The sequence below is a fragment of the Gallus gallus genome, chromosome 12 (genome assembly GCF_016699485.2).
Source record: "Gallus gallus isolate bGalGal1 chromosome 12, bGalGal1.mat.broiler.GRCg7b, whole genome shotgun sequence".
NCBI lineage: Eukaryota > Metazoa > Chordata > Aves > Galliformes > Phasianidae > Gallus > Gallus gallus.
The window spans coordinates 11,919,877-11,940,778 of NC_052543.1; the positions used below are offsets into that span (position 1 = coordinate 11,919,877).

The window sequence follows — 20,902 nt, forward strand, 5'->3', positions numbered from 1 at the left end:
ATAACTTAAAATAAGAGTAAACTCTGGGCTCAGTCTGTAAACCACGTGGCAAATGTCTTTGTAGCTGTAGGGATATCAGTGGTTCCCTTCCTGACATCATGGCATTCCATCAGTGGAGCCAGTGACACTAACTAGACTACAGAAGAGACCTCCATTGTCTAAGGCACTTAAACATAAATTTTGGAGGTGATTTTTTTTTTCAGTTTCATCTCTGATGTGAGTCCTTGAATATGTGAGTAAGAGGGCATTAGGATGTGGCTGTTAAGCACAGAGGAGCGTAAGGAATGTGTGGAAAAATAGTGATAGTGGAGGAAAAAAACACATCCTCCAGAAGTATTTGTGGGGCTGTGGCAGAGTTGACGCATACAAAGCTTTCCTGAGAGCCTTTGTGTTTGGTGTAACCGCAGAACGGAGAAGTCAATAGAAATGGGAGAAGATGCAAAGTGAGCTTCAGAAATCAGGCCGAGGACACTGCCAAGGATTCTCAGAAAGTGTCCTTGACCATGGTACTTGTAACAGGGAGTCCCTAAATGGCTGTCCTAAGGCTGTGAAGTGGAAGCCCCAGAAGTGTTCTTTCTGCTGTTGGAAACTTAACCGTGGCTTTGGGAAACCTTCCGTTGTGAGTAACGAACCTGAGGGAAGTGAGGCGACTCTCCTTCCTGTTGGCTAAGGCAAGGTGTTGTACCAGTAACCTTCCATTTTGTCTGCTTGTTTTTGTTGATTTATTTTAATTAATTACACAAACAACACTGTATTTATTCCTGGAGATCTTAGGCAAAACTATCAGTAGACCTAAAATATTGAGAAGTCTAGGAATTGGACTCAGTGAGCCTTGGAGAGTCCCTTCCAACTCAGGGTATTCTGTGACTGTAACCTGAACAACACAGATGTTAATTAATGGCAGTTATTTTAGTGCGAGTACCTTTTTTTTCCTTCCACATGTATCACCATAACATTGGAGTGTGCTTTTCAGCTGCTTCCTCAGCAAAAGGTAACGCTCAGGTATGTATCATATATATATATCTTATCATTTATATATATCATATAGCTGAGCATTACCTTTTATATATGTCTGTGTGTGTGTGTGTGTATATATATAAACACTCAAATCTCAAATATGAGTGTTTATGTATATATGGTAAAACAGTCACTTTTTTGTATGCTCTGTTGTTATGTAGAAAAATGGTGCATGTGACTCTGAATGAGCAGGTCAAAAGATACTGATGAGGCCTGCACTGGACTTCTCAAATAATATTAAAGAATTTGCCAAATGTCACCTTTATAATATCAGTAGGATATGTGAGCAGAAGGAAGCACAGGAGTGGCTCTTTTGTATCACTGGATCTTGGAAGTGATGCTGAATTAGAGTTCAGTCCATCTTTGAAATCTTCATCTTTTTAATTGCCAACAGAAATGCCTAATTTAATTTTAAACAGTTTCAGATTACTTACTACTCTTCTTATTTGTGAGCATCGTTTGCTTTCTTATAATGATCTTGGCTGGTGTCTCCTGTGGGATTCCTAGGGAATTACTGTATTATATGCATTCTTTGTGGTTGTTCTAGCACCTATCTGAGTTATTAGTTAGCCATAATATGCTATTTTCCAACAAACAAACAAGGAAATAGATTGAGAAATTGAAAGGATTGAATAGGGGCAATAGTGGCACTTTTGAAGAGTAGTGTTCAACTTTCCAGATCTCATTTGTTTTGGTGGGTTATTGCAGGTGTTCCTGTGAGCTACAGTCACCTGTACAGTGAAAAGGTTTTAGGTTTTTCACAATCCTTCCACCTCCTTCCTCTATAGTTGTTAATTTACTGAACATAAAGCACAGCAACATTGTCCTCGCTCTGTGTTCTTTGTCCTTAACGTTAAAAGAGCCTTCCTTTGCAGAACATCTTACAGTATTATGGCATTGAATGATGCAAATTACTTCCATAGAATAGCTACTCTATTAAAAGTCTAGGGAGTTCAGGGGACACTTTGGTACTTACTAGCACTACGTCTTCCCTTCTCCCCTTGAAATTTGACCAACTGGTGTTGATCCAGTTGTTGTGTTTGTAATTGGCTAGTCTAGAACTTCACAGAGCTGGAAGAAAGAAGGTTTAGATTGTGATCTAACTGTTAAGCCATTGAGTTGAATATATAAATAAATACATGTTCTTTCTTCATAAGGTGTTTTAAAAGTGCATATGTGTAAGCAAGTCTAGCAGTCTGAAGGTGTAGAAGTAACCTTACTGTTTTATTTATTCTTCGGTCTCCATCAATAACATTAAATCAAATATAAAGCAAAGCATTAGCAATGAATTCCTGTTGACAGTGTTTCAAAAGAAACATTTATGTGTTCTAATTTTTGTCAGGTCCTGGCAGCCCAGTGTCTGGGACTTGTTGAACAGAAAGTACCAAGTGAAAGACTGCCATTGTGCAGCTGCTGCCCTTGGACATGGCTTTGCTTTTGCAGAGCCAGTTCTAACTGACTTAAATCAGTAGGATTAAATAGAGCAACTACTGTTAGTACTAATGGAACTTCACTCCCTCTATTTATCTTGTTCACACAGAGTAACTTTGAAGATAAACTAAGTATTAAAGAATACTGATTTCATTTTTTCTTTAGTTACTTGGCCAAAATATGCAAAGCTTTATGGATTTTCTTCATTTTGATTCTTTGTTAGCTTATTACAGAAGACTTGCTTTTCAGCGTTTGTTCTTAGATAGTACTTATTCTATTACAAGATTAGACTAGTGCTTTTTTTTTTCTTACCTGGGTGATGTAGTTCTAAGGAAGTCACCATTAGTATCTCAGGAGCCCCATAGAAGGATCTCATCAATAATCTTCAATATAGATAGAAAATTAATTACAATAAGATGTAGTATGTCTTTCTTACCTGAGAAAGTGAGAGAGCTGGAAGTACAAAGTGAAAGGATTCGGGTTGCTTGCTGAGAAGCAGAGCTTTAAATATGAGCTGCATAAAATTTGCAGTCATGGCTGAATACTGCTAAATGTGTATTAATTTTCATTCGTAAGGAGGAACTTATGCTTCAGTTTTAAAAGAGAAGTTCCTTGCAATTTTAGCATCATGTATTTGTAGTGTTACGTCTCAATTCTGACGTCACCACCATTATTGCTATAACATCTCTTAGAAAGTTGTTAGAATCTATTGAGAAAGATATCCTCTTATTCTAGCTTGCTCTCAGTGCCTCGACGTACTGATACTGCTTTCCTTGAGTGATCTTTACATCCTAAAATGTGAGCAATGAGGGTAAGCAATGCTTTTTTTTCCCCTTGGTATTTCCTGAAAGACCTCTTGGTACTTGTTATAGCTGTGTAGAGGAATTGAATTCTAGGCTCAGTTTCTGCTCTTGTAGTATCCTGCTGTTACTTTGGACAAATAGGAACTGAGTACTCTGTGCTTGTCTCTGGAAAGAGCGTGGTTAATATGAAGCGAGTGGATGACTGTCGCTCTGAATAATTGCTGGATTCTTGAAAGCTTCTGTTTCCTTGTTGAGGACGTTTACTATGAGGAAAATTGTATGAAACTTGTTTGATTCTTCTAATTGGTTCTAAAATTAGGCTCAGGAATGGAACGTATTACAGTATGAGGTATCATACTTGATAGTAACTTCTTGTTAACTGTGCTGTTTTTTTTCCTCATTTAAAAAAGCCATATTAGGGTGGTGAGACAATTCTTGGTGTTGTGGAGTCCAATCTTCCCCTCTTACTAATACGGAAATTTAGTTGTACCCTTTTATGTAAAATAGTACAATGGGGATTGTGGGGAAGAGAAGACAACGGAGAACAATCTCACTTCAAATTATTCACAAACCAGTCATTAAAAGACATTAATGTTTAACAAAGAGCAGTTACTCATTATTCAAATGAAGACTGGAACCATAGCCAAGATGATCTGTGAATGTTTCTCACTGGCTTTAGTAATGTGTTCAAATTCATGAATGGCTGTAATTTTTTTTATGAAAAAAGGAGGAGACAATAGCAAATAGAACCCTAGCAACCTTATTTGTTCCTCAATTAGTTCCTTATTGTATCTCTAACGTTTCTTTGGGTTCCTCTTGTAGCTTGCCTTGCATACACTACTGCACTTGCATCCTTGTGACCCATGGCTGTCTCTATCACCACCTCACAGCACGTAACAATTGTGTGGTGCTTTTGGTACTCCACAACTTCCTTTGAACTGCATAGGTTTAGGTTTCTTTTCTTTTCTGGGGGGCCATCAGTTCCATGTTAAATGCATCTGCACTGTGCATGTAGTGCACTCAGGTGCTGCGGAGACTTCTGGTATATTTATGCGTCACAGTAATATAGAACAGTAAAGCATAACAAACATGGCTGAGAAAGTAATGGAGAACTTGAAAAATCTGACTGTGGATGAAAGTTCAGTGTATAAAAGACTATTGCACCAAAGTGTTGATTTTTATGCTTGTGAGATGTTTTTAATACATTTTTTTTTCTTTTTAAAGACCTGAGAAAGACTTTAAGAAGAACCTCCAGAAATGTATTGCACAACCAGTCAGCTGCTTTGGGCTCATCTCTGTTTTGTTTGTGAGATTGTACAAATTTTGGTGATTGTATTCTCTGTGTGCTTCAGCAGACGGAATACTTGGAGGAGAGGTAGAGAAAAGGCTGCCTTGCAGTTCTCATACTTCTGGGATTTGGTCTATATTTGATAAATACACATCAGCTGTCATATAATGAAGCCCAGCATTCTATTAGTAGCAGTTTTACTCCAACCCTTTTCCATACTGGGGCATTTTTTTTCTGTGTGGAGCTTGCAGACAGTGACTAGTAGGAATGCAGCTCTGAATGTTGACTTAGAAATTCCGTCCAGGAGGAAAGGCAGCTCTAGAAACAGCTTGCTTTGATGGCATGTGGGAGGGACTGCAGGTATCCAGTCTGTGGCACTGCTTTTAAGATAAACGTACATAAATCTTTATTTTTGTTTCAATTTGCTAAAAAAAATTTCAAGCTACTGCTGCTTTTATTTCCTGTGAACTTCCTGAGAGTGTCCTGAAGAACAGCTTTCCTTCTCTGACATGGTGCAGAGCCTGCAGGAACTCAACTTCCAAGGGGCACGACAGCAGGTGTAGTTCTGAGGTCATATTGCAGAGCCTGGAGCCCAGCACTGTTCTGGGTGCTGCTGCAGTGCGCTCCAAGGCGCTGCGTGAGCAAGGGCTGTTCCAGCACAGTTGAGCAGTTTGCCTCAGAAATTCTTTCTAAACTGTTTTGTAAAGAAGGGTTGAGATTTCAAATTGGAGGTGAAAAGGTACTTTTGGTAAAATGATGTTTTTCCATTGGTAACTTTCTGTACTGTGAATCCGAGTGGTATGCAGTGAAGGATTGCAAACGTTAAGGTACTGTTTCTCTTGCAGAACATTCTAAAAGCATTTATGGAGTTTGTGTGGAGAGGTGGACAGTCTGTTTTTTTGGGTGATGATTGTAAAACTTCTCTGTAGCCTTTTCCTACGGATTTTTGGGTAAATTGTAGTGCTGAGATCCTTGTTCATGGTGATTGTATATTAGCAGTGTTATAAAGCAGGATGTCACCATGGCTCTTCATTTCCATTTTGACTCTTCCTCCCTTGGGGTAGCATATTGTTTTCTGCTTCCTTTTGAGAAAACTATATTCCAAAGAAGAGATCTTAGAATGAAAACAAACATTTGATGGTGGTGGCTCTTTTGTTTTTTGTTTTTCTCCCTTTTGGAGATTTAGTAAACACTACCATTGCTGTGGCAACACTCCATAATCCTCATTGAGGAAGAATTGCACCTGCAAGGACATGCTGTAGTGTAAGGATCTGGTCAGTCTCAGGTTGTCGTGGGTGTGGAGAGTATCTCTGTATGATGGAAAGCTCAGCAATGAGAAGCCAAAGCTGATTGAGTTGCTTTTTTTTTTTCTTTTGAATGGAATGGTCCTGAAACAGTTTATCATCTAATGTTGTCAGTGTGTCTGATTCAAATTCATAAGTACTTGTAGAACTGAAAGACTTCGCAGTGATAACTTATGAAAGATGGCTCATTAACATAGATTAACATTCGCTGTTCTTTGGGGAAGGGTGGAGGCAGATTCTACAAGTATTCTTGTTTTAAAATACTGCTACTTAGTAAAACTAAGTGATAATATTACTTCCATCTCTCAAGCATTTAGAAGTTAAATATCACCAGCTACAGTTTTATGATTTCAGTTATAGTCCTTGAGTTTGTGTAACTATGATAAGCAGATAGGTTTGTATGGACTTCAGTTTTTCTTGTACTGTGTGTGAGCATCCCTTATCCCTGCAAAGCCATTTTAAGTTATTTGATTCTTAAGTGTTGTGTCATGTATTTTTCCATAGCTTTCACGTGGAGACTTTATTAAGTGCTCGTAGTTCAGAGATCTGCAAGGTGCAGGATTTGTTTTGAAGCAATCTGTAGCAGTGACTGTGGGGAGCTTTATGCTAGAGGTTCTGCCACTAAGAATGAGCTCATCTGCTGCAGCACGCTTTGGTCAGGGGCTTCTTTATTGTTACTGGCAAACTAAAGATGGGGTAGGTGCTAAATTGTGCCCTTTGCAGGCACTAGAAATATTCTTGAGCATAAAAGAGGGTTTTTCCTGGGCTGGGAAGAACACAATGATTTTTACTATTTTTGTACTTTTTTTCATATGCATTACTTTTTTAGGAAACAGGACAAAGCCATCTTCAGTCTTCCTCTTCTCTTCAAAGTCATCTTCCTGTGAACGCACACAGGGTGCAGTTACTGGAAGTGTGTTTTGTTGTTGGCTTTTTTTTAAATGTTGGTTTTAATCTGAGATTGTCCATCAAAATAGTTCCTTATGTGGAGGTTATCCTTTTCACAGCTCAGCTGTGTTTTAAGTAAGCTTTGTTCACTTTTCATGTGGTATCATTAGAAGCATAAGTCTGAAAGAAAAAAGGGTACAAAATACATTATTCTGAGGCATGCTGCAGAAGTTACTTTTGCTCATAATTTTGTATATCACAACTGGAGCATTGTCAGCTAGAACACTTTTCAGTGGTGGTTATGTTTGCAGGATGGAGTCCTAAATCCTAGAGAACAGTGACTTGGGGAAGAATCCACAGGCTGTCACAGTTCATCAGTAGATGCATTTTCTGACATCGGCTAAGAGGGCAGATAATGCACTGAACTTAGTCCAGAACGTGGATGATCATTAACTTCTTTAAAGAAGATTTTATATATTATGCTGCCTTTCACCATTGCTGGTAGCAGAGCTGCTCCAGTCTCTTGTCATCTTTGTGGCCTTTTGTCAGGCTGTCTCCAGTACTTTGTGTCCTTGTCTCTTGTGCTGTTGAGTACTGGTACTCCTCCACGTGTGGCCTTACCAGGGCTGGGCAGAGAGGAACCATCGCTTCCCTCAACCTGCTGACAGTACTTTGCCTAATGCAGTCCAGGATACCATTAAGTTAGCGTGTTTGTGCCTAGCGTATACAAGTCGTCTTATGTCCTGATTTAAACATGGATGTGTGAGATTAAGCTCTGAATCAGCCTGAAGTCACGCTTGATGCTGGTGTTACTAATTGAAATTCCTCTTGCTCTTTTATACAGATCAGATCAGATGACTGTACAATTCATTCCAGCTTTGTCTTATGTAAAAACATGCTATATTTATCACTCAAATCAGTAATGGCAATAGGAATTGGTAATGAAATTAGAAGTGACCCAACCAAAGAGCCATGGGCTTTTACATGCCTTCTTTTTTTAGCTATAGGATGCTGTTCTTAAATCCTACTACCTATGGAGCTATAATTAACCTGATCCTGAGCTCTGGTTGACCTGACAAGTACAGCTGTGTAACAACCATGCTAGGCATACAAAACACCATGCCCTGTCTCTGTTGCTGGTTGTTTCTGCTTACATTCACATCTTCTCTCTACCACATTTTTCTTTGAGTTGCCTACTTCTGTAGAAGTTCTTTTTTTTTTTTTTTACAGTTGCTTCTTTCTGTCTGTCACATGGCATACAGTACCTGACTGCGAGTGACTGCAGTCTGTTTTTTCTGAGATGGTAAATAGTGAAGAGGCAAAAGGAAAAGCTTTCTATGCTGCCTCTCATCTATGGTTGCCCACATTAATTCTTCTTTTCTGTTCAAGTGCAAACATGAGCAGACCACTGAAGAAATGCTAAGTCTAATGCTTTTTTTCTTTGCACTGAAATTGTTTTGAAGCATTGATGCAATCATTGGTTGTCTGTTGGCTGGATGTGTGCTCAGGTTTGGGACTGCGCTCAGGGACAACTCTGTTGTCTGATTGTGATTGTTGCACTTCTGTGATAACGTGTTCTGCAATGGTGGTGGATGTGCAAGGTGTGGCAGAGTGTGAGCGTGGGCTCAAGTCTGGCTGTGTAAGTATGCCCTGAGCACAAACAAGTGCCCTTCTGCTGGTGTAGGTCACGTATTTGTGTTGGAAGCTGCGCAGTCGTTAAGCAGTATCCATTAAGCCAATTAGGCGGCCAGAGAAGAGCATTAGAGTTGGAGCAGTGGGATCACAATGATTTCCTGTTCTTACGTTGCCTTTATTTGTATAATTGTTTTTGTGGTGACATATCTATATCTTAACAAGTGATGATCTTGAGATTATCACAGTATCATAATAAACATTTTTGACAAATCTATAGCAAAGACTGTAAGAGAAATTCCCATTAAAATGTGTATTGCGTAAAAAGCAAATGTTGCTTTTCTTAGCATTCCTATTTCCCATTTACCTACTGGTAAGATTCGTTTGCCAGCAGATCAGCTAATTGCTGATATTGGGCAGATGTGTGTGTCTGTATATATACGTTTTTCTCTATAGGTGGCTGGCTGCTGCCCTGTTTGTTAGAAACTGTCACAGAAGGGAACAAGCTGAAAATATGTAGGTGATGGTGAAAATGTGAGTTCATAGTACCGTGGCTTGGCAAGGATTTGAAGCAAGTGAAGTTGCTATTAACTTCCTGTTGAAAAGGTAATTACATTGTTCATTCCAGAATAATTTGTCTGACATTATAAGGAAGTGTCTTAAATCACTGAGCATAGTTGTTAATTGCATTTTTGTTTAGGTGCTCCTGCATGCTTAGCAGTGCTAGAGTTTTAGATTATGTAAGTGCTTCTAGCCTGACTACACAATGAAGTTGCACCAAAGTTCAGTTTTCTTTGTCCTATAGGTACAAATGAGATTTGCTTAATTACTGCTTGTAACAAACGGTTTGAAGAACTTGTATCAGTTTGTTGGCTCTCTGAAACTTGACTGACTAGGAAAGACATTTTGCTTACAAGGAGTTGAAGGTGCTAGTGAACTACGCTAGGTATGGATGGCGTTGTAAAACTGTATCACAGTAGTAAATATTTGATTTTTCAAGATACCTTTTTATGCCCCAATACCACATTATTTAAAGGCTCTGTCAGTCTCAGTAGGACTTTATAACAAGGCTGCCAAGCGGCTGCCAAGTGCAGATATCCAACATTTACATTCTGTGTTGTGTGATGGTAGCTGTGACACGATTCCAATTAAAAGCTTGGTCTGCACATTGCAGATGTCTTCTGAATATTAATGTGTGCTACAGACAGAGCAGATGGAATCTCTTTTAAAATACAATGCAGTGAATGTAAAATTAAGGCTGGCTTTCTAGTGAAAACAGAGGCCATCAAACACCCCCCCACACTTTCACTGGTAAATCACAAAGATATCTGTGTATCATCATCATCTTTCTTTGCATATAAGAGGAAATGAATTCTTCTTTATAGACCCAAATAAAAATACAGCATTATGTTTAACTGAAGTTGTCTTAAATGCTAAATGTACCTAGAAAAGCATTAGGAATGGGTGCAACATTTGCTCTGTCTTAAAATATTCCCATGTCTGAAAGACAGATATGTGGCAATGGATAATAATTGAAATGTAGAATGTGATTTTTGGGAGTTTTGTTGACAGAGACTGTGCAGAAGTTTCTGGGTGTGTTTAATTGGGATTTGAAGATGTCACCTGAGGTGTATTAGGAAAGATTAATATTGAAAGGAAGGAATAGTGTATAACCTGGAACAAAAGAGTGCCAAGAACATCCTCAGCGTTGTAACGTATTGCAAAACCAAAGTTAGCTTTCAGGAAATAGCAATCCACCTGTGAACGTGCGTGGGCTCATTATTTACTACTATTCCGTGATGGACCTTGAAATGTGAAGTAAAATTTTGGTAGCAGGAGTATGTTAAAAGTCTGGGAAACAGCAGCCTAAGGTGTGGGTTTTGAAACAGAGCAGAAGGGTTTCTGTGTGAGTGGGAGCTACAGCTTTCCTCCTCCTGGTGTCATTTCATCCTCCCAGGCAGAATGCGGGAGCACGAGGAGGGAGTGGTGGCTGTGCAGAGGAGGGAGAGAAAAGGCAGTGCTGGGGCTGAGTGCTGTCCTCAACTGAGTTCTGTGCCTCAACTCACTGGTGGTACTAACGTAGTTGTGAAGGCCTGTCTCCTGCCCTCCTCGAATGTAATTTTAAAACAGCTTTTACCCGAGGCTGCATAAACACAAAGCTCATAGCGGCGATAGCATTTTCTTCTTTAGCTGTACTACTTCAATGCAGATTTTTCCCCAGGTGTGAATTTGCACTGTTTGGCTGTGGCAGTTATTGCCTGGCTGGTGTTTCCCGCAGCCATTGGCCTGCCTTTATGAGGAGGCTTCCAGCCTCAGCACGGTGTCCTTGCTGCAGCAGCGTGTGCCCACCTTGGCCGTGGTGCTTTGAAATGGAGAGGCTTCAGTGCACCCTTGCTGTTGTTACAGTTTTCACAATCATATGATGTGTTCAGGATAATGGTGGAACTTCCAGGTTTCTGAAAATGCAAAAACAAGTGATCACAGCTGAGTTTGGCGTTATTCACGTTGCGTTATTATTACGTATCTTTTCTACCATTTCTGTTGTGTGAGAGTCTGTTAAGTAGAGAGGTGAAGCCTAAAGCAGGGCTGGTAGGGTAACAGAGCTCAGGGAGCTGGGAAGGGAGGAGAAGAGACTGCCCTTCCTTTGCCACTGCCTGGAGGCACTGCGCTGTGCTGCCTGGGTTTCTTACTGAGGGAAGTGTTGCGAGGTACCAGAGCTGATAAGATTCAGGTATCTTGTCTTGTCTGAGGCATGTCTTCCAAGGAGGCTTGCAGTTAGTCTCATTGCTATGTTTGTGTTACTCTGCAATCTCAATTTTTTAACCTTTTCTAGTTTTTTCTTGACAAAGAATCTTTATACAGCTTGCCTCCAAATTGTTTTCTATTCTTCTACTTCTCATCATAGATTTAATGCTTGCTTTGTAAGCCTCGCAGCATTCTGCCTCTTAATTTTTTCTTACTACTATTAATATGGCTCCTTTTATTTTCATATTTCTGAAATGCTTTTCTCTTTACTTTGGCTTTAGCAGCAAGGTTAAACTTCCCATTTTCACTCAGCAGTAACCTCACTGTCTTACTGTGCCTGGCCTTGCTGTACCTTCCAGGGCCTTGTGTCTTCCAGTAGTACTTGGGAGAGCTGACATCTCTGCTCGTGTCTCCTCCTTCTTTGCAGCACCCTTCCTTTTCTGTGCAGTGTGGAACTTCATAGTTTTTGAAAAAAAACCCACCTTTCATTTCAGACCCTGACAGTTCTGTCACAGTATTGATATACTGTTATATCTCTAATCACCACGAATGCATCCTTTCACCTGAGATCACACCTTAGCACTGGGAATTTGTCTAACCCCTTTTCTGTAAAGCAAATGCACGCATCATTGTGACCTGTTTGGTCTTTGTGATGTAGATCGCGCTCATAAAAATCAACGCCAGAAGCAACGAAGTATGGTGTTTGGCTAGGTCTGACACACGTCAGCAGGAAATAGGAGAGGGCTGTGTGGGTCACGCCATTGCAATGTCAGATAATGCGGAGTGCTGCTCGATAGGTATTTGTTCTCCTGTACTTGGGCTTCAGTTAGGCTGTGTTAACTCCTGAATTGTGAGCGCAGGGCTCATTGCACAGCAGGAGCGTGGTCCTTCTTGGTATTGAATTAATATCTGCTGATAAGCATAACCAAAATCATACCATACACCACAGTGCATTCAGTCATGAAATGAGAATGCTGGAATAGTGGTATATTCTTTTTCTAAAAATGTCTTTGATGTAAAAAGACAAACAAAAACCTTTTAGTAGTGGTTTCTAAGATGTTATAACCAGAGGTTTCCCCTGATTTCTTCGGAGTCAAGACTTATGGCTTTTCTGTATGTCAGCTATTTAAAGTCTGCCCATTCCACAGTACATCATATTTTCTTCTTCTTTCTTAAATAAAACAACCAATCCAGAATCGCAGAGCAGCTTTAATAACTTTGTGAAACATCTTTTTTTAACTGACAAAGCTGCCTTGCTTGTTGGTTCAGCTTTTTCCTTTAGAAGCAGTCAATAAATACTTCCATTTTGTGTCAGTAATTTTTAATTCTAGATTAAAAAAATCAATTAAACTGGAGGCCGTGATATGGTGCTACTTTGGTTTTATGTTTTATCTCTTCCTGAGTTCTATTTTTAAACACTAGGACTGAAGAAGAATTGATGCCAATGTTTTATTGAACTGTTTAATATTAATGCAATTTTGTGATTGTTTTCCAACTTAATACATATAAAAGCATCTTACAGAAAGGCCAAGAGTATGTGTGTGGATACTTTGTTTTTGTATTAGTACTGATCACAGAGAACTGCCTTGTAGTTGTTGACAAACTTGTTTAGATTAGCATTTATTACAGTCTGATTGCATATCTGATGGTGAAAGTCTTGATTCTTTTATAGCACACTGATTTAATTACTAGATAGCCTTAAATGTTGATGCTTGAATCTTTCATTTTTCTCACAGCAGTGATGGTTCATATTCATGTAAGTCCATTAACATCTTGGTGTGTAGGGAAAGCCTGACAGCTGTAGCCTAGCACTTCCTTATCGTAACTTGATACAGCATTCCATACAGACAGTCACACCTCAGATTTATGCTTCGCTCTACTTCTGGTATTTAAGCTTTAATAGTTTGTAGTGGCAGCTCGCCTGTTGTTTGCATGATCTTCAGTGGTTTGTTAAATAAGAGCAGTTTGCGTTCAGTTTTTCTTTGTTCACACAGGATGATTTTGCCCCATTATTTGATGGGGCAGTGCTCTGGAAGTGATGGCTGTTCTGTTCCTGCTTGTGCTATGTGCCTGTGCTGTTAGGACTTGGGGAGCTCTTCTACTGAATTCACGCGACCCCTCTAAACTTTGCTCCATCTTTCACGAGGGAACTTTCAACAGAGAGCTGAGTTGGTTAGGCTGGTGCCTGGGAGATCTGTGATAAGGGAAATGAATTTTCTGTGCACACAAAACTTTACTTAGTCTGCCTCTCTAAATTATAACCACTATCAGAAGCAATCGGTGTGCATTTTTTCCCCAGTTGTAATTAGGGAGGCATTCACAGATCCTGGTAAAAAGCAAAGTCCTTTTGGAATAGGAGCAGTGTTTTCATTTAAGGTGTCGAATACATCATGGTAACCTCTCGTACTCTGCATGCCTGGAATGCCAGTTCTTCCTTTGTCCCTGAATTTTTTTCCTGTGACCCTGAGCAGGTCTTGGAGTTTGATTTATCCTTTCTGTAGGAATGTTATGTTCTTAGTACATGGATGAAGAGGATAGCAGTAGCTGGAGGATGGCTGTTGTCATTTGTCTGTGCTACTCAAGCTTTAGTGCTTTCTGTAACCTCACAGAGTTTGTAAATAGTGCAGACAAATGTCTCACTCTATTACTGTGGTAATGCAGCTTGTAAGAAGCTTGCTGCTCTTCTTTGCCAGTCACTTTTCAGCGCACCAGCAAGGGTGGGATTCTACGCATTGTAGGGTTCGGGTTAATTCTCTTACATCTGTTTTGTAAAGTTGAAGAACAGTTTTATTGTCAGTTGTTTATCCAAATACTGTAACTGTTGCTTTGGTTTTTAGAACAAGGGTAAAAGCAGGTAATATCTGTGTACTTTTTCACATATGGGGCTGAGTGTTCACACCTGCCTTCAGCAATGCTCACAGCTGACGTAGCTCAGGCATGGCTCACCAGGCTTCACTGTCAGGTGGCTGGAAGGAAATCTCAGCACCAAACAAACTGAGGAATGTTGGAGAATTCCCTATTTTTTTTTCCACTTTACAAAAATATAAATATAAAAAAATCAAGACCAAACCCCAAGTAACTACCCCAGTGGTTCCAGCAGTACTGAATACCAGCCTGTCTGAGGTTTTATGTCCCTAATTTTTGAGTGAGAGATGGAGCCACTAAGAAGCAGTATTACAGCTGTGTGGCAATAGGGCTTTTTGCTATTGATATAAATCGTGTTTGTGGCTTTGACATACAGAACGTTTGACATTGATTTATTTATGCAAACGATTCATATCAATTTATTAAATAAATGGAGGGATACACCTTTCAGGAAGAAAAATTGTAGTCTTTTATTAGCAAATGTGTGTTGCTGATTTTTCAGAATTGGCTGTTTGAAGGTAGCTCACCAATTTCAAAAGCATTTCTTACTGGGTGACCTCATAGCATTATTTCTTCCTTGTATGTAAACAGATCTGATGTCCCTATATGTGAATGAACACTCACTACTAAGGTTTTCCTTAGTGCAGGAAAAGGAAAATGTGAGTCAGGTTAAGTGATACCAGTACAAAGTTGATGAATACTTATTAAATCAGTATTTGATTTAAGTTAGAGAACTTACTGGCTCTAGCAATTAAAACTATAAATAAAAAGAATCCCACAGCCAGAGACTTGGATTTTTTTCCATCAGTGAAACTGCCTGCAGTGTTCCTCTCCCGTGCTCAATGAAGTCTGTGCTTCAGGTCAGTCTGAGAAACATGTGTGTCTTCGGCAGAGGTTTCTGCTGTCTCCTACAGCAGTTGGGGGCTGTTGCTGGCCAAAGTCTGCTCTGGCAGAAGCAGGGGATGCGAGCGCACAGCTTGGTGCTTTCCGCTGTTGATGTCACTTGCCATCGGTTGCCAGGGAGGAAATGGGGCTGTTCTGGTTTCTTCTGGTACAACAGTTTAATTTGCTGCAGTTCTTGTTGTGTTTCCCCAATTAGTGTGTCTTGGCTGCCGCAGCACAAGCAAAAATGAGCCCTGTGCCAAAGATAGGAGATGTGTGGTGATTCTGTGATGGTGAGCTTTAATGCTGCTGCATGAGGTTCAGACCTAGAGAGAGTTACAATACAGTCCTCTCTTAGCAACCTCTTTTCATTGTTCTGATTCCTTCAATTAACGTGTAACTGACCTGATACGCAGCCGTTGGTGTGCTGTTGGGTATTCTAAATGTGGATGCAAATAAGATGAATTGTTTCTTTTTTTTTCAAAGTAACATTTTTTGTTTTTTGTTGTAGGCAGCAGCTTTACTGAGGGTTGGTGTGCTTCATTCTGTGTTTGTGTGTAGGAAGATGCGTGCTCTGCAGGCTGCCTTGGTATCAGAGGTTACAGTTAGCAACTCATGAATGTGCTTTAACTTTATGAGTTACGCTTTAAATTAGATGCCCTTTTATGTTTAGTGTAGGAACTATGTCCATATAGGCTGGGCTCACTGTGATGTGATGGTCCCTGCCGTCCCATCTAGTTTGGTGGGATCTGCCTGCAGCCCAGCGTCGCTGCAGTGGGACCCTCATGAGCTGTGCTCTCAGCACCCCTCAGTGCCGGGCTGCTCCCTGCCAGAGCATGATTGTTCCCTGGGAGCGGCCGTGTGCTGTCTGTGCAGCACTAGAAGGAGTCATAGACAAAGAGCTTTTCCCTGGTAAGCCAGAATAAAAGAAAAGGTAATCTTCGGTAGTAGGAAATGTCATGTTTTTAGCTCCTTAGCATAGGAATAGTCATCATCTGACAACGTATATAAGTGATCCTGAAAGTTTATACATGTTTAAACTGTCACAGGTGTGAGGAAAAGCAAACTATCGATTTAATCTTAAGTGCTTTGTGGAGGCAGAATAATAGTGCTCTCTTTACTGTCCTTAAAAGGTTATGTTTTTTTTGCTTGTTTTCAACGCGGTGGAGTACTTGGTGCTGTGTCGATGACACTAATCCCTGCTCTGAGATAAAATAACCAGTGTTCTATAAGAAGCTGTAGTCTTTGGAAAGTGCTTTTTCTCGGTGGAACCCAAAGTATGTCAGAGCTTTCTGTAACTCTGTCATTCCTTTCAACAATGTTAAATGCTCTTAGCCATGGGTAAGAAATGAGCGTGGTCAAAAGGTAGAAAAGAAAGATAATTGTGCTTGAATCAGTCTAAGCTAACAAGAAGTCTCATTGAAGATTTAATCAGTAGTCAGGAAACTCATATGTTACAGCTCATGAAGATAACTGGATTCTGTTTTGTAGGTGATGTAATTTGGTTTTGTTTTTGCAAGTCAGTAGGGATAAATTGTATCTTTACATGCTTCTATAAGCTTAGACATCAACAGATGTTTATTCATGTTCTTAATTTTTGCATTGCTACAACAAAATGTCATGGTGCATTTTAAGTTGGGTTAGTCATTACTTGTGGCAAACTGAATTTGGCTGGAAAACTTTGTGCTAAAAGTACTCACATCAGGAGGTGAGACTCGTTAATCATTTAATTGGAACTATTGTGACCTAGATGAGGTGTTCTTACCATGAGTATGGCATTTTGTTTTGAAATTAGTATTTCTCTTGGATCTTAGAACCATGGATGGGTTGGGTTGGAAGAGAACTTAAAGATCATCTAGCTCTATCTGTGATGGCCTTCTGAAGGTATTTTAGCTAAATATGTACTTGCTGGCAAGTAGGTGGACAAAAGCTTTATATTAAAGCATTTTTATTTGTTTTTAAGAAATATTTGTATGGGATTTCTGTAGTAAAAATGCACTATCATTTTTCAAGATGATGACTTTGAATTCTTAATAAATAGCATTTTTAATTTTGTTTTGCTTATTTTGCAGCTCCAGTCATTAACCGATACAACAGAAGAGTATCAGGTATGATTTCCTGTTCAGAATTTTATGTCTCTGACCAAGCTTTGAAATGTTTATTTAACTGAAAGAATTATATTTAAAATGATCTTTTCTCTTTATTGCTATTTTATTTATATGCTGCTTGTGGTATTTTTATTTCACATAAAATATCTTTAACATGTATGTTGTAGTTATAGATTCTCTTTTAGACTACTTTATTGGAAATTTGGAGTGATTAACCCTAGACAGCTATGATTAGCTGCCTGGAGATAACCAAGTGCCCATAATTACGTGGGGTACTAATGCAAATTCCAAGGATATGTAAAACTGTGGAAGATGGACTTATTTATTCCTGCTGCTCCAAACTGGAAACAGCTGTGGAAATAGAGATAAGCAATTGTGCTTGTAGTTCTTTGTGTTTTGACACATGCAGCAGAGCTTTAAAATCAGCTTGTATTGATTTGCAAACTGCAGAGAAGCTTCAGAAAGGAAAAAACCTTGCTAATTAGTGAATTTTCATTTAGGTGTTTAGTTATTAAAGACCTAAACCAGGAGTTCTTCGGGTACTTGATTCCAATGGCAAATGCTGCTTTAATTATTGTAAATACTTAGTTGTCATTCTTGAAGACTTACTCAAAATACAAATTCTCTAACACACGGGTGGGATTTGGTCAGGAGGTTTATTAGTGCTTGTTTTGAAAACTTAGAGCAGGTGAGTTTACTCAATTCTGGCTTATGCAGTACTTCAGTAAAATACTTCTAGAACATCAGGGTTAGTATAACTGCTTGAGAAAAGGTAAGCTATTTGGAAGGTCAGGCAAACCTTTTACACTTAAATTACTGTGATGATACTATTTTTCTCCATAAGAACAGTGGATTTTATTTCTCTGTATTTTTTTTTAAATCATTAACCATTAAATCATGATATCGCTTTCATATCCCATATATGATAACTCAGTTTCACATGCCATTGTTTCTTTCCCACCCTGTAGTGCTGAGACCACGCGGATTGATTGATGGAGATGATTCTGCTTACTTGCACTCATTTTTTTTCTGCTATTGTTGCTAGTTATTTATCTCCTAGGCCAATGTGGAGGGAGAGAGAGTGGTGGCTTGCTTGGTATTAAACTCTTCCAGGTGCTTTGGCAGCTGAAAAGGCTCTGCAGGGAATCCTGGTTACTTCTTGACCAGAGAAGAATAGCTTTGTGTGCTGGTCAGAGGTTCAGCTTGCAGAGCAGGTGGCCATGGCTGGGGAGTGAAAAACTCCATAGGCTGTGAAGGAGGGTCATCCTGGGAAAAGGGGGCTTATCTAATCATGTTGGTGCAATTCATAGATGTGCAGAGTGGTAAAGCAGTGCTCTTTTGCAAAGAAACAGCCTTTTCCTGGAAGTGCTAGGAGGGAGAAAGAAATGAGAGCTCAGTGTTCCCCTAGAGCTAATATAATGAATTTGTTACTTGTGGATAGCATGTTTGGCCACAAAACATTGAGGTTCCATGGCAGGCACACAAACCACAAGCAGTGTGTCTGTCAGTGCTAATTTGTATACAAGCTGGTTGACTGACTTGATTAAAAACAATCTTCTATTTAGAAAATAATAATCAGTGCCTTTGTAGAAATTAAAAAAACAAAACAAAAACCATGAAAACAACAAAACAATCATCACCAACATCCCCAATTTTAAGATCTTCTAACTATGGGCTGCAAAAGGCTGTGGTGCTAGTTGCCCAGTATAACACTCATCTTGCAGCTGCTGTAAGTGAACTAGCCAAGTCTGAGCAACTCATGTTACACCACTTGCCCACTTACTCAGTCTGCCCAGGCTTGGTTTGGACAGCCTGAGAGCAGGATTGTGTTAAAATTCATTCTTGCATGATTTGATTACATTTCTTGATTTATTTTTTTTTTTTTTCCAAGCGTAGGGGCTCCTCTCAAACTTTTTTTTATTAGTGAGGTCCCTGTCTATAGTGAAAGAGACAGGCTGGGTGGGGGAGGTGGGAGACATCAGTGACCCCTCCTATCACAAGGGGTAATTGAAGGGAAAAGAGAACACTGTGATTAGTCCTACTGTATGATATGTATGATAATGGTCCTTCTAATTGATGTGTGAAATTGAGGAGAATTTGCTACTAACAGTATATGAATGAAAGGTAACTGTTTTTGGAATGAAGAGTGTCACGCCTACTTCAGTCTCAGTTGGGCATCGTTTCTCCTCTTCTTTTAGTTTTGACGTCTTTCAAAAAAGTAAACTTATTTGCTAGATTTCTATATTGCCATTTCTAGGCACCTTACATTCATTCCACAAAACACCCACTCTCCAGCAGACTTGCTGACTTCCTCACAGGATTAAGAAAAAAATCTGACAAAATGACACCCATGCTATAGACCTGTGACAGATTTTCATCTGTTTTCTGATTTCATTCTATCCAAGTGACCTGCTGTAGTTTGTCTCCATTGCATATGCATGTATTCCCTCCTCAGTCTACTTCCAGTCCACGTGGGATTGGAATGAGATTGCAGTTTCTACATTCAAGAACTGTGTAAGTAGAATAATTAAATCATACAATCTAGGGAATCTAGTTCTTTCTCTGATCTTCGTATGCCAACGAAACAACGTGGCTGTCAGAATCTGTAACTATTTTCATGTTAATATAAGATGTAATTGAAATGGACAGGAGTTGCTTTGGTTAGTGCCTTCAGCAGGGACTGCAGAAACTCAGGGAAGTGAGGAGGATCAAATTTGCTGTCAGTGGAATTGTGTGCTAAGCCCTTTCTGAAGATAAAACTGCTGTATAAATGTTTATATTTAGAAAGGATAATTTTGTTTAAAAGTTACTGAGTCCTGTTTTACTGCGTATGGCCAATAAAAAATCTGAGATTTGTGAAACCAAGTTAGGAAATTCATGGTTTATTTAAAAAAAAAAAAAGTGCAGTGTTTCTCCTGAGGAGGAGTGCATGCTTTTAAGGTTCTGAATGATTCCTGCTGAAGAGCAATGACAGAATTTTACTTGTGCCCTTCTAATAAGTGTCATATCTTAGCATCTTACTGTTTCAAGCTCCTCCAGGCTCAGGAGTGGTCCTTCCTAATGTGCAGTGTTGGAAGGCAGTGGGAGGCTTTGCATGGGTCAACAAGGAGCAGTCTTCTGTACAGATGGTGGAGTTCCCATCCTCGGAGATACTCGGTAGCCACGTGGGCCCAGTCCTGAGCAACCTTTTTAGTGGACCCTACTTTGAGTGGTGCGATTGGACTGGACCATCTTCCCTCTTCTGGGATTCCATGGAACAGGAGAGGGTTATGTTTTCTTAGGTTACACTAGTTTTTCAGTATTAAAAAATTGTTGACAAAACTCTTGCGAAAATTCACCATCTTTGATGTTAAGGAGAAGTTTTAAACTGGGTTGTTACTGTTTCACAGAATTAGGTTGAAAGGAAGCTCTAGAGGTCACCTGGTCCAGCAAGTCTCTGCTTGAGCAAGGCCACTCAGAACAGGCTGTCCAGGGCCATGTCCAGGTCGCTTTTGAAGGTCTCTGAGCAGATGTTGTTTCTTGGTGCCGTGCCCAGGCTCCCTTCATCTTCCAGCTCTTATCTGTGTGCTTGCTGCCTTTTTAAAGGGAGAAATAAGTTGAGAAACACTGCACTAAGCAGAGAAGGCTGTTCAGTCCTCATAAGCCTCGCTGAGGGAGGAGAGTTATCTCCTTCTGCTCCATGGTCAATCCAAAAACCTGCAGTTTTCAGTTTGTGCTGTTTGTAGAATTTCTCTACCACAGTTTTAGCTCAAAAGTTTTCTAATTTCAAATACATCTTGTGATTTTTAAGTCCGTATTTGGTGTTCTTGAAACACGTTTAAATTCCTTTTTGGTATGTTTTTAGTTTTTACTTCTATGGGGTTTACTAGAAACTGAAACATCCTTTTTGAATTACATGGCAGTATTTCAGAGTGAGCTGGGATTTTAACAAAAGGGCAC

At 39.6% G+C, this 20,902-nt stretch overlaps 1 protein-coding gene and 1 long non-coding RNA gene across 3 annotated transcripts in view; one reads left to right on the forward strand and one right to left on the reverse strand.

Moving 5' to 3' along the window:
* PRKAR2A (protein kinase cAMP-dependent type II regulatory subunit alpha) overlaps positions 1–20,902 on the forward strand; it is a 53,220-nt gene that overhangs the window by 2,249 nt on the left and 30,069 nt on the right. Inside the window, exons 1-2 of one of the 2 annotated variants that reach the window (XM_015293315.4) lie at positions 10,318–11,905; positions 16,928–16,963. In XM_015293315.4, the coding sequence (XP_015148801.2) occupies positions 11,875–11,905; positions 16,928–16,963 (67 nt within the window). In that variant the 5' untranslated portion in view covers positions 10,318–11,874. Of the gene's footprint in view, positions 1–10,317; positions 11,906–16,927; positions 16,964–20,902 lie in introns of those variants that run through there. The other variant, XM_003642006.6, reaches the window with a different exon arrangement.
* LOC107056898 lies at positions 4,928–11,688 on the reverse strand. Its single transcript, XR_003077411.3, has 3 exons — positions 11,461–11,688; positions 10,713–10,819; positions 4,928–6,911 (listed from the first exon to the last, which is right to left on the reverse strand). It is a non-coding gene; the product is annotated as an uncharacterized LOC107056898 (long non-coding RNA).